This window comes from Poromitra crassiceps (assembly GCF_964638095.1).
Source record: "Poromitra crassiceps genome assembly, chromosome: 30".
Lineage (NCBI taxonomy): Eukaryota > Metazoa > Chordata > Actinopteri > Beryciformes > Melamphaidae > Poromitra > Poromitra crassiceps.
Genome location: NC_139652.1, coordinates 12,831,256 through 12,848,019, shown reverse-complemented (window position 1 = coordinate 12,848,019; position 16,764 = coordinate 12,831,256). Strand labels below are relative to the sequence as shown.

At 46.7% G+C, this 16,764-nt stretch overlaps 1 protein-coding gene across 1 annotated transcript in view; it reads right to left on the bottom strand.

Annotated features, from left to right (window-relative positions):
* tmem117 (transmembrane protein 117) overlaps nt 1–16,764 on the bottom strand; it is a gene marked incomplete at both ends in the record, with an annotated part of 59,887 nt that overhangs the window by 7,440 nt on the left and 35,683 nt on the right. The window contains 3 exons of the mRNA XM_083663002.1: nt 4,777–4,936; nt 8,320–8,417; nt 11,352–11,451. Coding sequence (XP_083519128.1) covers nt 4,777–4,936; nt 8,320–8,417; nt 11,352–11,451 — 358 coding nt within the window. The remainder of the gene's footprint in view (nt 1–4,776; nt 4,937–8,319; nt 8,418–11,351; nt 11,452–16,764) is intronic.

Sequence of the window (16,764 nt, the reverse complement as noted above, 5' to 3'; positions counted from 1 at the left end):
AATCTATTCAAGTTGAATTGTGATTATTACCTTGCGAGTCTGAAAACAGCGTTCCAGAATGGCGAACACACAGGTAAGACCGACGTTATAAATCACATATTGAAACGGAGAGACAGAAACATTGTCTAAAATGATTTAAAGTTGTTTCTTTCTCCTGAGCTGACTTCATAATCTAGGTTTCCCCTTGGCTCCTGTTAATTCCGCAGAGCGTTATATAGCATGCAATTAGCACATGTCTGAATTCACTATATCCTGGTGTGATCCGGAGCTTCCCATGCCAATAGCCATGAGCTGCATAACCCAGTGGGGATGGCCCCCTTGATATTAATTAAGTCCTCCATAGTTATCTGTTCCTATAGCGCTAACGAGCGTGACATTTTAAGCCATACACTCCCTCCCACAGAATGAGAAACAGTGGTGATACAGTACATACAGTACATATACCAGTGTCATCCACATGTGTACGCGCACACACACACACACACACACACACACACACACACACATGCGCACACACACACACACACAGGATCTAAAAATATGCCATTTGACTGAACTCATAATGAAATGACCTTTGGTGCACGCATGCGCACGCACACGCACACGCACACACACACACACACACACACACACACACACACACACACACACACACACACACACACAGGATCTAAAAATATGGCATTCAACTGAACTCATAATGAAACTATCTTTGGCAAAGAAGGCAATAAAGCACAATTATGCACAAACAATAATAATAAATAAATAAATAAAAAACACGAAAAACTGCTGGGAGGCAAATCCAGCCAGGTCACTAATTGGTGCATTAATTAGTTTGAGAACAAAAACTCCTGTCTTTTCTCATGGAGGCGAGAGATTAACTACGGCACCCAGTGCCCCTGTGTGGAGCTGAATGAAGCCGTTTGGAGAGGCGAGGTGGATAACTTCTTATTGACTAACTGTGGTGGAGTGGAGCCACGGCCCCAGTGCAAGGCCTCTGTAGCGGCGTTAGGCTAACTCCGCTCATAAATAACGGCAGTAAACACGCTTGCTGTACACTGCGTGGAAAATGAGAAGGGCCCATCGTAAACAAACCCACGTGAGAGGGAATTGATATACGGCCGAGGCTAAAGAGAGAGGGAGAGTCGTGGGTGCTCCAGACTGGCCCGGGAAGTCAAACGGGAGATGTCAAAATATGGAGCGTGCACTTCATAATTTCTACGTTGTTGTGCCTGGGCGTGAGGAGGACCCCTTCGAAAACGAGATGATGCATCTCAATAAGATTTTGAAGTGAAAAATAAAAAATGGAATAAGCTGGTCTCTCAGCCAGACAGCGGCATCACGTAGGCTGAGAGCTCTGTCGAAATCTGCATAATCACAATTACCTGCTGAGTGAACGAGAGAAATACCACTATGTGAAGTGATGATTACTGGCTGGAGGTGCTGGAGAAAACCTCCTTAAAATAATGAACTGTTTCAATAAATAAAGAATCTATGGTAACACTATAATAACTGCACGCTATATTAGTAAATACTTAATTCAACATTCATAATGCATTGCTTCTACCTACCTGTACATTAATATACATTAGTAAGTCATTCATAAACAGAGTTATAAATGTGTCCCCTTCCCCCCCCCCCCCGATTTTTTATCCCATTTTTATCCCCCTTTTAGTGCTAATTTAATTTATTTATCCTGGTTGCTGCTCCACCCTCTGCCGATCTGGGGAGAGCCGAAACTGGCTCCATGCTTCCTCCGAGACATGGGCAGTCAGCCAGCCGCTTCTTTTCACCTGACAGGGGAAGCTTTACTGGTAGGACATAGCACGTGGGAGGTTCACGCTATTCCAACCAGTTCCCCTCCCTCCGAACAGGCGCCCTTAACGACCAGAGGAGGAACCACATTAGCAACCAGGATATTGCATGTTTTGGTGAAGGGGGTTCCTATATGAAGGAAACCCCCGGGAGGCACGGGGAGAACATGCAAACTCCACACAGAAAGGCCCTTTTGACGACCCCACTCGAGGACATGCGGACGGGCACGCATTCCTTCAGCGTTCACAGCATGTAAATGTGTTATTCTTGATTAATAAGCTAATATATAATGTTGAAAGAAGATAATATAAGAGAGGGCTACGACGCGTTCGAATTTGAACTAGCCATGATAGAATAAAGGCTTTTTAATCATAAGAAGAGTTGCCTTGGACTTTTTTTCAATTTCTAATATATAATGTGTTTAATGATGATAATTGTATTTTCACACTTTATAAATGATGGATTCACTATTTGTAAATTTAGTATTATATCAACTACAACCCAGTTATTTAGTAGTGGTTAATGGTTCATAAGATCATTTAGAAAGTTAATGATTGATTGACAAACTATTTCGATGTAACGTTACACTTATCCACATAATGATTTAGATGTGCACTAATGGTTAGTGAGTGTGTTAATAGACACTTATTAATACTGCAATTCATGATTAATGCAGGTAGGGAGAAAGCATTGACTAGTTCTTAGTGAACTATTTTGTGTGAGCTCATCCACAGGGAGGACTACATGTATCTATGCCTTACAAAGCATTTACAAGCGAGATTGAAAGGCTGGCAATACCTGAAGTACCATTCCTGCAGTACATAAAGACTCACAAAAGTCTCAAAATTAGTTTCTCAACAGAAAAAGGAAACCGACACAAACACAAAGTGATATATAAAATATACATATTTATTGAAAGATGCAAACAAAAAATAAACAAATGAGATTGGAAGGCTGACCATACCTGAAACAGGTTTTTTTTTTTTATATATATATGAACGAATGGCTGAGAGGTGGGTTTTATTTTAGAGTTCTTTGTTTGCCTCTTCAATATTTATATGTTCTATATCAATTTGTTTTGTGCTGTTTCCATTTTCTGTTGAGAATATAATTTTGAGACAGTTGTGAGTCCTGAGGTACTGCTGGAATGCTGCTTCACATATTGCCAGCCTCTCCATCTCATTTGTAAATGCTTTGTAAGGCATAGAATAGACAGCCCTCACAAAAAGAGGTCACACAAAAATACTTAACTAACAACTAGTAAATGATTTTTAACTTCCTGAATTAATCATGAATTGCAGTATTAATAATTAACAGGTGTTTATAAAATGCGCCAACAGTAACAGCGCCCGGGGAGCAACTCCAGTTCTTTTGCCAGTGCCAAGTTGGTCAGGTCAGGGGCACTGACAGCAGTATTAACCCTACATGTCTTTGACGGTAGGAGGAAACCCACACGAACACGGGGAGAAGATGCAAACTCGACACAGAAAGGACCCGGGGTTCGAACCCGGGACCTTCTTGCTGTGAGGCAACAGCGCTAACCACTGTTCAGCACTCACTTCAGTGATTCACCATGTGTCATCCTTACTTAAACAACGCTGTATAGCATGCAGTTAGTCAAAAGTGTTAGCGAATCCCTTCTGGTGGTACAGGTTGTTGTACAGTTGTTTTATCTTAGTTTCAAATATACATACTTCAGCATGCACTGGGACGCGTCATCAGTGATGTTGACTGGGGTCGTGGGGTGTTTCGGGTCTGTCAACATCATACACCCTCGCCCAGTAGACCCAGCCGAGGCCGATTACGACCCCGACCCGCGTCCCAGAAGCAGCCGCTCACGGATCAGCCTTCCTACTCTGTCTGCAACGTTGCCCGCGGAAGGGTTGATCACGCTGCAATAGAGTTAGTGCTACACCGCAGTATTGAAAGACCCTTCGGTGCATGGAGGGTCTAAGGCCCTGTGGGGTGATTCCAGGCCGGCCACCTCCTTCGTCTCACCAGAACCTCCCGTGGAAGAAGGCAATCCTACGCTGCACGTCATTCGCCTGCGCCGAGCACCTCGCTCTAGCCTGAAGGACCCCAGGCTGCGCCGATGTTTACGCAGATTATCCATACTTAAGCAACGCTTCATAGCATGCAGTTAGTCAAAAGTGTTAGTGAATCCCTTCTGGTGGTACGGGTTGTTGTACAGTTGTTTTATCACATATTACCATGGGAATTATAACGACGTCCTTGCCAGGCTTCTGTGTGGAGTGGTGTATGTTACCCTGCTTCCATGCAATCGCAGCCTTTCGGTAATTAACACCATCAACAGAGTAGAAACATACATTTGAGGGGATACTAAATATTAGCCTTTGCAACATGTCCTCTGATATCCACCAACAAGCCCTAATGAATGATCTTCATTAAGCATTTGGAGGAGCTTGTGTTGAATTAGGCTCGCATTCAAATCACATCCCTGATTGGCCTGCGGTTCTGGCTCCTGCCTCTCTTCTCTCTCTCTCTCTCCTTGATACAGTTATTTGTTTTTTGCCCAGACACATTTGCATATTCATGAGATACTGACACTGGCTTTATTGATGTATACTCTTTCTGTGGGGGGGGGGGGAGAAAAGTGAGAAAAACTCCAATCTTATGAGTCACCGTGAAAAAGATAAACTAGGTTGGCAGGGGAGGAGCAGGAGAGGCCGAGTTCATGGCCGCTGAGGTCTGGGAAACCAGGATGAAGGGACAGAAGTATGGGAGATATAAACGAGTAAACAGCAGTTTGTGTGTTGTTTGTGTGTTGTTTGTGTGTTTGTGTGTGTGTCCATGCCGACTGAGAGCGATCAAACGCCCCCGTCGCAGTGCCGCAGTGGCCTGTTGACGAGGGTGGGGGGGGGGCTACAAGATGGTGTAGTAGGGTGCGCCAAGAGACGTCCCAGATCCCTCTTTTAATTGGCCACTGGGGAGCGGGGCTACCTGCATGACAATGAGAAGGTCGAAGACCAAGATGAAGGAGGCCAGGAAGGCTCTGGAGACCTCATCGCTGGGCAGGAAGCCTCGGTTCAGGTTGTCCCAGCTGATCCAGTCGGTGCTGATGACCAGAACCACCAGTGACGTCAGAGTGATCAGCACCGTCCTGCAGGGGAGGAGAGGAGAAGAGAGGAGAGGAGAGGAGGAGAGAGGACATGAGGAGAGAGGAGAGGAGAGGAGGAGAGAGGAGAGGAGAGGAGGAGAGAGGACATGAGAACAGAGGAGGAGAGAGGAGAGGAGAGGAGAGGAGAGGAGAGGAGAGAAGAGGAGAGGAGGAGAGAGGACATGAGAAGAGAGGAGAGGAGAGGAGAGGAGAGGAGAGGAGAGGAGAGGAGAGGAGAGGAGAGGAGAGGAGAGAGGAGACGAGAGGAGGAGAGAGGAGACGAGAGGAGAGAAGAGGAAGAGAGGGCAGGAGAGGGGAATGGAGATAGGAGAGATCTATGAATGCCACACGTTAGATTTTCGACAAAATACCAGAGCGTGAAAATCAATAAATTAATATACTGTAACTTCAAATTCCCAAACTAGCTGAGATGTACTTGATAAATGCTGGAAGACAAACACCCACATCACTGGCAAGAAAATATCAATCAAGTACTCTTCAAATTCTCTCAAGTACTCCATAATGATACTACATAATGATACTCCATAATGATACTCCATAATGATACTCCATCATGAACAACTATTTTACCTGCGTTTGAAAAATGGCCATTTATAAAGCTCCCCGGCAGGAAGATGAATGTGCATAAGAGGGAAACAGTGTGCATGAGAGAGTGCGTTTCTCGTACGTCACGATACAACGCACAACTCCACCACGTAGATATATTCACGTATTTACATATTTAAGCTATGTAAATTGGGGCCCACACATAATTTGATTTCCCCGCCGCATGCAATGATGATTGCTGTTATTTTTCCTCAGTTCTTTCACATTGTGTGCTTTTTATTTTGATCTCACGTTGCTTTAATTCTGTGTTCTTCACTCTGGTTTCCTGGGAAAATGTCTCTGTTGTCATCTGAAGAGAGGCACAGAGGCAAAAGGCGAGTGTTTCTCCTCCGCTGTGTATTAGTCTCAATGTCACCCGCTGATTACGGCGCTGTTGTGTCACAGCCCACCACAGCTGGCTGCACTGCAGATAGTGAATGAACGCCAACTCATATCCACAGTTAGAGGAGATACATTTATGAGGGTATTTAATATTCCACGGTGGGCTTCCGTCTCCTCGGCGCGACTGACTTTTGGCACCGTCGTTTACGATTTGCCCGGCGCTCGTCAACGCATATCGACAAGATATAGCCAACGACGCATTCATCAATCATATTTTTTCGACCACCGAATTTCAGATGATGGCTCGTCAAAACCGCCATCGATTTCCGACGGCGGAGTTGAGTCGTCCGTCAATAAGACAAAAGGTTGCGGGAAAAAGTCACAGAAGCGCTCATCCGCTTGCATTCTAATAGGTGCTGAATCAATTCTGTGAGAGGAAATGTTCAACACAAACGGGCAAACGAGTCTTTGAAGTTTGAGATATGTGCGTTATGTGCGTTTCGGGGCATCTCGGTGTACATGTCAAACGCATCTCCAAACTGTTTCAACTGCGTCCCCCTGGCTCTGGCGTGCCCGTCACATGACACCATGGCCCTAGAATGAACCAATGGAGGAGCAGTCACATGTCCCGTTTGACCGACGGCTCTGAACTTTGGTGACTGAACAACACCACTGGGGGACGGCGCGCGCACTAGTGGTGAAACGCATGTCAGCGCGCGCGACGGTTCCACTCGGCTGTCTAGTAATGGCCGTATCAGACGTGGTTTAGCAGCATTTGTTTAGCAGTTGTTTAAGGGTCACGGCTTGTGATAATGTGAAGCAGAGAGCAGGACTGTGGCTGGCCCTGTGACCTTGCTCTGTCCATCGATTTCCCCCCCTGTTCTCCTAATTAAAGGTGCTGACACTGAGTGAGGGGAGATTAACACGGATATTGACTGAGTCCAACCCTGCAGGGCTGGAGAGAACACATAACACACATAGACAAACATACAGTTTATACATACACAGTTTATACATATACAGATTATAAAGAAAAATGGGCCAATGACATCTGGCTCAAACCAAAACTTAGAACATATGTTCAAATTAAAAATATGTTCACTCCAGAACCCTATGTGATTTTACCCCTAGATAGATCCAGAAGATCTTTATGTGCCCAGTTGAGAACGGGTACCCTCCCTTTGGCTATTGAGGTTGGCAGGTTCAATTCTATTGCTGAGGAGGAGAGACTTTGTACTGTATGTGAATTAGGTGTTGTGGAAGATGAATTTCATTTTTTGTTTCATTGTACGCTATATGAGGAACCAAGATTGTCTCTATTTCAATTAATGCAAAATAAGAAACCGGAACTATTTTGGTCAGGAGATGATGCGAAGTTGGAATGGTTGTTCAGAGATGAAGTGTTCAGTTTGGCCAGGTTTATTGGGAGGGCTTGGAAACTCAGAATGGAGAAGCTGTTCATCTGAATATATAACTCTGTCTTGTTTATGTTTTAGCGTTTTGTAGCTTGTTTGTTGATTTGTTTGTATTGTTGAACTTGAATGATTTGTGTCTTGTAAGCCTAGACGGGCTGGGCACCATGAATATGGTGCATGACACAGAAATAAAAATCTATCTATCTATCTATCTATCTATCTATCTATCTATCTATCTATCTATCTATCTATCTATCTATCTATCTATCTACAGTATGCACAGATCGCACACGCATCCCGCCTTGTAGGAATATGTCATAGCTTAAAGGGACAGCTCACCCTAAAACCCAAAATACATATTTTCCCTCTCACCTGCAGTGCTATTTATCCATCTATATCGTTTTGTGTTATTTTGGAGATATCGGCCGCAGAGTTTCTGGCTTCTCTCCAATACAATGGAACTGGATGGCACTCGGCTTGTGGTGCTCAAAGTGCCAAAGAAATACATTTGAAAAACCCAACAGCGATGTCTCTGGTTAGTCAAGATAATCCACAGACCTTGTTATGAGCAGTTTCATTTAGGAACTATTTTCTTTTGACCGAACTACACCTGCTAGCTGCTAGCTAGTTCCTATAAAAGAAAATAGTTCCTACATGAAACTGCTCACAACAAAGTCTGTGGATTATCTTGAGTAACCGGGTCATGATTTCTGGAAAGAGACAATGCTGTTGAGTTTTTCAAATGTATTTTTTTGTTTCTTCGAGTACCACAAGCCGAGTGCCATCCAGTTCCATTGTATTGAAGAGAAGGCAGCCACCTCTACAGCCGATATCTCCAAAACTCAGGCAACTAACACAAAACGATATAGATGGATAAATAGCATGACACGTGAGAGGAAAAATATGTATTTTGGATTTTAGGGTGAGCTGTCCCTTTAAGCAAGCTAGGAGGTAGAGCAGCAGCTGCATTGAGATCTCTAAAGCCGTGCACAGACACACATCGGTCCACATGGACGTACATACCAGAAGAGGACGATCCTGTTGTTGCCTTTCTTCCAGAACCTTCTGGCAGCTTTGCCCCAGTCTGGGTATTTTTGGTCCTGGAGCATCATGTCTGTCACCTGCAGGTGGTGCAGGGAAATGCAGAGGATTTTACACATGAAGGGGAAAACCTAAAGGAGTAGTGTAGAGGTGAAAGCACCACCGCGGAGACCCAGGTTCAATTCCCGGTAGTGGTACTTCCGGCTTGGTCAGACGTTCCTAGCAGCCATTTTGTGCATAAAAGGCAGGGTAAACACAGGTGCGACCAAAAGATCAATGAGGGCCCCAGCAGTGGAACACCTAAATGGATTGGAAGTTGGAAACAGTCAATAGTGTTTTGGTTGCACCTGTGTTTACCCTGCCTTTTAGACACAAAATGACTGCATGCATATGACTTAAAAAATACAAAATAAAAAAAGATCTGCAATATCGGCCAACATATCGGCCGATACCGATATATCGGTTATCGGCCGATAATATCGGTGGACCGATATGTCGGTCGGGCTCTACTGCAGACCTCTAGGCCCGGGTTGGAGAAAGGATCTGAAGCAGGCAAACCAGGAGGTGGATTGTTTTTGTAGCGTTGCTAAAGCAGCCGCTGCTGCCTGTCCGTCATCTGGTGAAAAGACACATTGCAAATGTGCTGCGCGGAGGAGACACAGAGGTCGTCTTCAAAGTGCCTTGTTGAATTAATCGAATGTAAAAAAAAAAAAAGCCTTGAGTAATTTATGGAATCAGCACTTTGGCTTGCCTCCCTCTCTCTCGCTCTCTCTCTCTCGCTCCCTCCATCACTGTCTCCCTGACTCACCTTCTCGCTCTCCACCACACTTCTACATTTTCCCCTTCACCTCTGTTTCTAAACTCCTCCTCGCCTCTCTCTCCTCCCACCCTCTCTCTCTCCCCTCTCTGCAGTATGTACTGTAGAATACTAATGTGAGCGGTGAGGGAGCTTGTCAAGTTGTCTCCGCTGTGCGTGTGTGTGTGTGTGTGTGTGTGTGTGTGTGTGTGTGTGTGTGCGTACTGGTGTCAGAGCCCCACCTCTCCCACCACAGGTAGTCCACACTCCCTCTGGAGCTCTCCTCCTCTCTCTTTATGTTGACAAATGAACAGGCGAGGAGGACGCTTTCTCATCCAATCTACTCTCTCCGCTCCCCGTGCATCTTCCTGTGGATCCTCTGACCTCATATCACTAGCGTAGCGTATGTGCTACTACCCGAAGGATTTGGGAGCAGATAGAACTGGATCGACGTGCAGGGGCATTACTCTATACCTTGCCATAATAGTTGAGGGGATACAACTGGCCTGGGATCAGGTAATGAGGGTGTGAATGACCTCTATACACTACTACAGCCTATCTGGGACAGCTTTTTATATGCAGCGCGATAAGGCTTTTTGTCTGGTAATTAAAATGAAGACGAGGTCTGGAAAGAAATTCCCCATTTAGTCCGTGTTTTTATAGGTCCCCGTTTTATGCTGTTTTTAGCTGTTTAAAACACGTCTCGTGGGTCTTTAAAACAAGGCTATGAATTCTGTTAAGAAAATAAATAATCCAGACTCTGTGGGAGTTCTCTCTTTTCTGAGGGGGCGGGACCTCTGGTAAGATGATCTGTCAGGATAGGATAGATCCATCTTTGGTGCAGTTGATTGTTATCTGGACATTTTTTCCATGCACAGCTTGAGCTATGCTACAGACACCACGGTTTGGTCTCCTGCATAGAGAGCCGCAGGGATGACACATTTTTGTAGTCGGAACGCGGAAGTCCCGGACTTCCTGGTTCCTCACTGTTTCTGTCTATGGGATTTTTGAATGGGTTTTTGGCGCGATGCTTCAAATAAGGTCTGTGGGCAACGCAAGCTTAATCAAACGCGAACCAGTGTTCAGCGGGATAATCTTCACACATGAGGACCACTTTCATGAGTTTTGAAGCGTAAATGCGAGCCCTAGAAGTAAAAAGCTCGTGCTAAGCTAATCCAGAAGTTGGATGTGTGCGCTGCTGTGCACTGATTACCCCGGGCTGAACCAGGTGAGTGAAAGATAATTTCCATGTTCGTCCTTTGAAGTGGTGACGTTATTGACGTATAATACCCCCGTCGACTCAACAGTGTAGTCTCATTTAGCCGTTTTCTAGCTAGCCGCCCTTTTAACGGCACGTAAAAGCTTAAAAACTCATGAAAGTGGTCTTCATGTGTGAAGATGATCCTACTGAACACTGGTTCGCGTTTGATTAAGCTTGCGTTGCCCAGAGACCTTATTAGAAGCATAGCGCAAAAAACCCATTAAAAAAAAACCCATAGACGAAAACAGTGAAGAACCAGGAGTGTTAGCATGGATGATTTCCGGACTCGTTCCTGCGGCTCTCTATTCAGTTGGCGGGGGGCGGCGCTCTGTAAGCGGGGCAAATTAAACGAGTGTCACTCTGTGATGTCACAAAGTGACGGCGATTCGCAGGCATTTTTTCCTGACATGGCTGGTGTGGCTTTATCTGGCCACCATGTGTTGTGAGACTTTCGTGATGTTTTTTGATAAAGCACGCCCAAATCCTTTATAATCAAAGAGGCCGGGGAAATCCTGTTTGGCACGGAATGGGACCTTTAAGAGCTACAACTACTAGGTCATTCATGAGTAGAATTGAGAATGCACGATGGGAAATTCCACTTCAATCACGGGAGTTGGAATTGGACCCGGGTCTATGGAAATAGAATTTAATTCCTTTGAGAGATCGGTTGTTTTGTATTGATAATATACAGTATAACATGTAACCTCAGATAGGTGGCAAGAAAAACAAACAAACAAATAATACATTAAAATTAAATTAAATTTCAGTTCCAATTCCACTCCTTCAGTGGGATTGGAATCGACAAGTTCATTCATAAGTTGACCCCAAACCTTGACCCCGTAAAATTTGAAAGCTCATAAATGGACCCTTGGTAATGATGTGACAAAGTCATCTGATGTCTCTTCTTCATATCAATGCACACGTGACAAGCAGTCAAATAAACTGCTGGACTCTCACCATCCAGGCGGTGACAAAGTCCCCCATCCACGTCCCCACCGCAGCGATCTTCATGAAGACTTCATTCCTGATGCCCATGTAGTCGGTCACCATGTGAGGCCTGCGAGACAGAGCGAGCGAGGGGGCGAGAGAGGGAGAGAAGGACACAGAGAGAGAGAGAGAGAGAGAGAGAGAGAGAGAGAGAGAGAGAGAGAGAGAGCGTTTGTTACGGTAGAGAAGGTAAAGGAGGCAGGAAGAGTGACGGGAAGCGTCAACAGAGGGAGCGAGTCAGTGGAGGGCGAAAGAGAAAGCGGTCACCGCTGATAAGGGCCATGATGCTCAGTGTCAGAGTCAATCAATATCAATCTGATCCTGCGAAAACAGTGTGTGACGCCTCCACCTGCCAGAAAAGCCCAGAGGATTGTAAACAATTTACGCGCCGGGCGCCATTGAATTTATGCGAACGACAGCGTGCTCGCTCGGTCCTCCACTGCGTCTCCCCCGCCTGCCTTAATGTTTGGCAAATTATCCATTTTGTTTGGCAAATTTGTCTCGTGTCTCGATTTCAAATCAGCAGCACTGCCACAACAATGAGAGGTCTCCCTCTCTGATGCCGCGGAGCTGAGCCGAGCGCATTTAGCTACGCCGCACGCAGCTGGGTCGAGCAAAAGCATGGACCAGACCAGACCAAGACACGCCATTAGAGAGACAAGACAACTCTTTGCATAAAATATAATAGTATTTGATGAAAAATGACATGCTTTCTTTAAGTTAAGTTATCCTTTATTTATCCCCTTGGGGAAATTCATCCTCTGCATTTGACCCATCCTCTACTAGGAACCTTACTAGAACTAGGAGCAGTGGGCAGCTGCAGTGCAGCGCCCGGGGACCAACTCCAGTTCTTTTGCCAGTACCTTGGTCAGGGGCACTGACAGGAGTATTAACACTAACATACATGTCTTTAGGTGGTGGGAGGAAACCGGAGCACCCGGAGAAAACCCACACGGACACGGGGAGAACATGCAAACTCCACACAGAAAGGACCTGGGACGGACCGGGGTTCGAACCTGGGACCTTCTTGCTGTGAGGCAACAGTTTTAACCACTGAGCCACCGTGCCATCCTTTGGAGTCCTAGTTACAGTATGGTCTCTTTTAGAGGAGGTGAGGATGAGGGGCTTTTGTTCACAACCCTCCCCACCCAAACCCCCCACCCGACACACACACACACACACACACACACACACACACACACACACACACACACACACACACACACACACACACACACACACACACACACATCACTCCATTCTCTCCAGGTAATAGCACAGGGAGGGAGGAAAAGTGGGTCAGTCGCCTCCTATATGGGACTGGAGGCGGGGGGAGAGGAGAGGGGAGTGAGCAGGCCTGTTTGATCTCCTGCGTCTTGAGGCTGAGCCGAGCAGGTGGGCGCTCATCCCTGCCCCCCTTCATAGGGCCCTCCCTCCCCCCCTTCATAGGGCCCTCCCTCCCCCCTTCATAGGGCCCTCCCCCCCCCCACCACCCACAGGTCACACTCATGAATATAATAGATGGCGATGGATAGGGGCTCTGGCTCTGCTTTCAAGGGGTCGTATTTGAAGTCAATGGCTCCATTCGTCTTTGTTTTCCCCGGTCATCCTCTGGCCGCCAGCAGCGAACGCCGATAAAAATGGTTTTGTATTGCAGGCAGCACAGAGGGACACCAGGAGGCAGCACAGAGAGACACCAGGAGGGGGCAGCACAGAGGGACACCAGGAGGCAGCAGCACAGAGGGGACACCAGGAGGGGGCAGCACAGAGGGACACCAGGAGGGGGCAGCACAGAGGGACACCAGGAGGGGGCAGCACAGAGGGACACCAGGAGGGGGCAGCACAGAGGGGACACCAGGAGGGGGCAGCACAGAGGGACACCAGGAGGGGGCAGCACAGAGGGACACCAGGAGGGGGCAGCACAGAGGGACACCAGGAGGGGGCAGCACAGAGGGGACACCAGGAGGGGGCAGCACAGAGGGACACCAGGAGGCAGCAGCACAGAGGGACACCAGGGGGCAGCACAGAGGGACACCAGGAGACAGCAGCACAGAGAGACACCAGGAGACAGCACAGAGGGACACCAGGAGGCAGCAGCACAGAGGGACACCAGGAGGGGGCAGCACAGAGGGACACCAGGAGGCAGCACAGAGGGACACCAGGAGGCAGCACAGAGGGGACACCAGGAGGAGGCAGCACAGAGGGACACCAGGAGACAGCAGCACAGAGGGACACCAGGAGACAGCACAGAGGGACACCAGGAGGCAGCACAGAGGGACACCAGGAGGGGGCACAGAGGGACACCAGGAGGGGGCAGCACAGAGGGACACCAGGAGACAGCAGCACAGAGGGACACCAGGAGGCAGCACAGAGGGACACCAGGAGGCAGCACAGAGGGGACACCAGGAGGGGGCAGCACAGAGGGACACCAGGAGGCAGCAGCACAGAGGGACACCAGGAGACAGCACAGAGGGACACCAGAAGGCAGCAGCACAGAGGGGACACCAGGGGGCAGCACAGAGGGACACCAGGAGACAGCAGCACAGAGGGGACACCAGGGGGCAGCACAGAGGGACACCAGGAGGAGGCAGCACAGAGGGACACCAGGAGGCAGCACAGAGGGGACACCAGGAGGGGGCAGCACAGAGGGACACCAGGAGGCAGCAGCACAGAGGGACACCAGGAGACAGCACAGAGGGACACCAGGAGGCAGCAGCACAGAGGGGACACCAGGGGGCAGCACAGAGGGACACCAGGAGACAGCACAGAGGGACACCAGGAGGCAGCAGCACAGAGGGGACACCAGGGGGCAGCACAGAGGGACACCAGGAGACAGCAGCACAGAGAGACACCAGGAGACAGCACAGAGGGACACCAGGAGGCAGCAGCACAGAGGGACACCAGGAGGGGGCAGCACAGAGGGACACCAGGAGGCAACAGCACAGAGGGACACCAGGAGGCAGCAGCACAGAGGGGACACCAGGGGGCAGCACAGAGGGACACCAGGAAAACCAACCATACAACCTTGCCAACCTGTAGTTTCTTTTCCATATTTCCCCTTGAAGGTTGTTGTTATGTTACATTTTAGTTGATTGTTCCAATTTGTAGGCTGTGCACTTACTTACTCAGAGAAGACCAAACAAGCACTTGAAAAGCAGTGGAGGATAATCCTATTAGTCCATTGAGGCAGCTTTAATAGGTGTTCATCTTTAATTGATGCTAATTGTTACTCTCTTTACACTCATATTAGTGCAGAAAAGCATACTAGATGCTCACAGGCAATCCAGAACAATCAGGATTAGTCGCGGCAGGCTGGTGACCCACAATACCTTATTGTTTTCAAGTGGGCTATATATAATTGTGGGAGAAATACTCGAGCGAAATGCCCCTATAAATCATATTTCATCAATGCAGCAGCATGTATTTAAGGGCTTTGACAGGACTTTATTGAGGGGGAAAACGTGCGGTCGCACCAGGTGACGTATTGCCTCGCTCTTAAGCCCTGGAAATAAAACGGCCTTGATTGGAGCGGCGATTTATATCAGCATTCAGTCAGTTAGACAAGTCAGCGCGGCCTGGCAGCGCTCCAGTTACCAAGGAGACCCCCGTCGGGAGTCGTTTACCCGCAGCAAAATTCAAATCGATACTCGTGGAAATGCTGTGTCTGGCTCCACATGCTAGGCTTTAAATCAAATCAAATCAAATAAAAATAAAAGATACAACCCTGCTCTGCCAACCCCTGCGACCGCTCACATATTTAATTGAGCAAATGTTACCGCTGCTCTGAAAGGGAGAGATTTTATTTTATTTTTATTTTTTTTGCAGAGCACCTATGATGAGTTTGGGGACACTCTGCACATCAGAGGCAGCAGCGCTCTCTCTCTCTGACTTATTCATGGCGAGTCAAAATTTCATGGCCTTTAGAGGCGGATGACCTAATGAGGGAGTTCAGTGCAGTGGAACATCAGTACAGTCAGTAGCACCATGAATAATCATCAGGCTCCTGTGGCTGGAGCGCACAGAGCCCAGTCACAGTGCTAATGCCAGGCTGAGGCTCAGCCCCGGCTTCAACCTCTCTGTGGAGTGTTATCAGGTTTCCCCACAACCCGCTCACTCACAACGTTCAAGGACGACTTCTCAACGCCTTTCAAAAGTCTTCCTCTGTCCAAGTCAAGGGGGAGGGGCGGCGGGGGTGGATGCTGCATTTGGACGTTACATTGTTCTACAATAACAACCAGTGTTGGGCAAGTTACTTTCGAAATGTAATATATACTACATATTACTAGTTACATCCGTTTGAAAGTAATAAGTTACTTTACAATATTACTTTCTGTGTAGAGTAACTCGTTACTTATTACACTACTGTTGCATTACTTTTTTACCAAAACAACAGCAGCAGCAGAATGACAGCCGGAACCATCCCGAAAAATAATTTCAACCGCCTTGAAGTCAGTGTAAACAATCCAAAATTCGAAATGTTATACTTTTCCTTTGTTATTGTTATCTATTAGTTGCCTAAAAACACACAGTTTGATTAGGAAATGAGTGTATCTTTTTTAAATATGTGCTTTGATTTAATCAAATGTAACTCAATTTGTAACTTGAGTTACTTGACAAAGTAACTGGTATAATATTACTGAAATCCTATAAGTAATAAGTTGTATTACTGAGTTACTGCTAAAAGTAATATATTACATGTAATATGTTACTTTTGTAATGAGTTACGCCCAACACTGACAATAACCAATATATAAAGTCCACTTCAACTGTTGGATTAAAGTGATAATCTGCAAGTTTGGTCGTGTGTCCAGTACTGCAACATACTTTTTCCTTGAATTTTCTTTGACGACGTTTGATTTTCTAATAGGTGGCGCTCTTTTCTTTGTAGGACTGTCTGGGCAATATATCAATATTATATCGATATCGTAATATGAGAGTAGATAATAGTCATAGAGATTTTGGATATCGTAATAATGGTGATATGGCATACCGTAAGTGTTGTCTTTTCACGGTTTTCAAGGCTGCATCTCAGTAAAGTGACGGTCATTTTCTGAACTTTTGATCAAAAATATTGATATTTGATTTTGTCCATGTCGCTCAGCCCTATTTCTTTATCTGTTCAGACAAGGTGGCTATTGTTGCATAATGCTATTTAATTACCCAGCTCTTGTTGCAAACAAATCGCCGTCGCTGTTTCCAGTAAAATGCATCACTTAGTGTTTTGACCTTGAAAGAGCTGCTGTATCAAACCCGGGCTGTTTAGTACAGCAAATGTAAACGCTCTTATGAAGTGGGTGTAGGTTGAGTCACTATTGTGTCGTATCAAGTGGAATTAGAGAGGAGCAAAACCTATTGACATGAAAACATCACAGGTTATTACTTT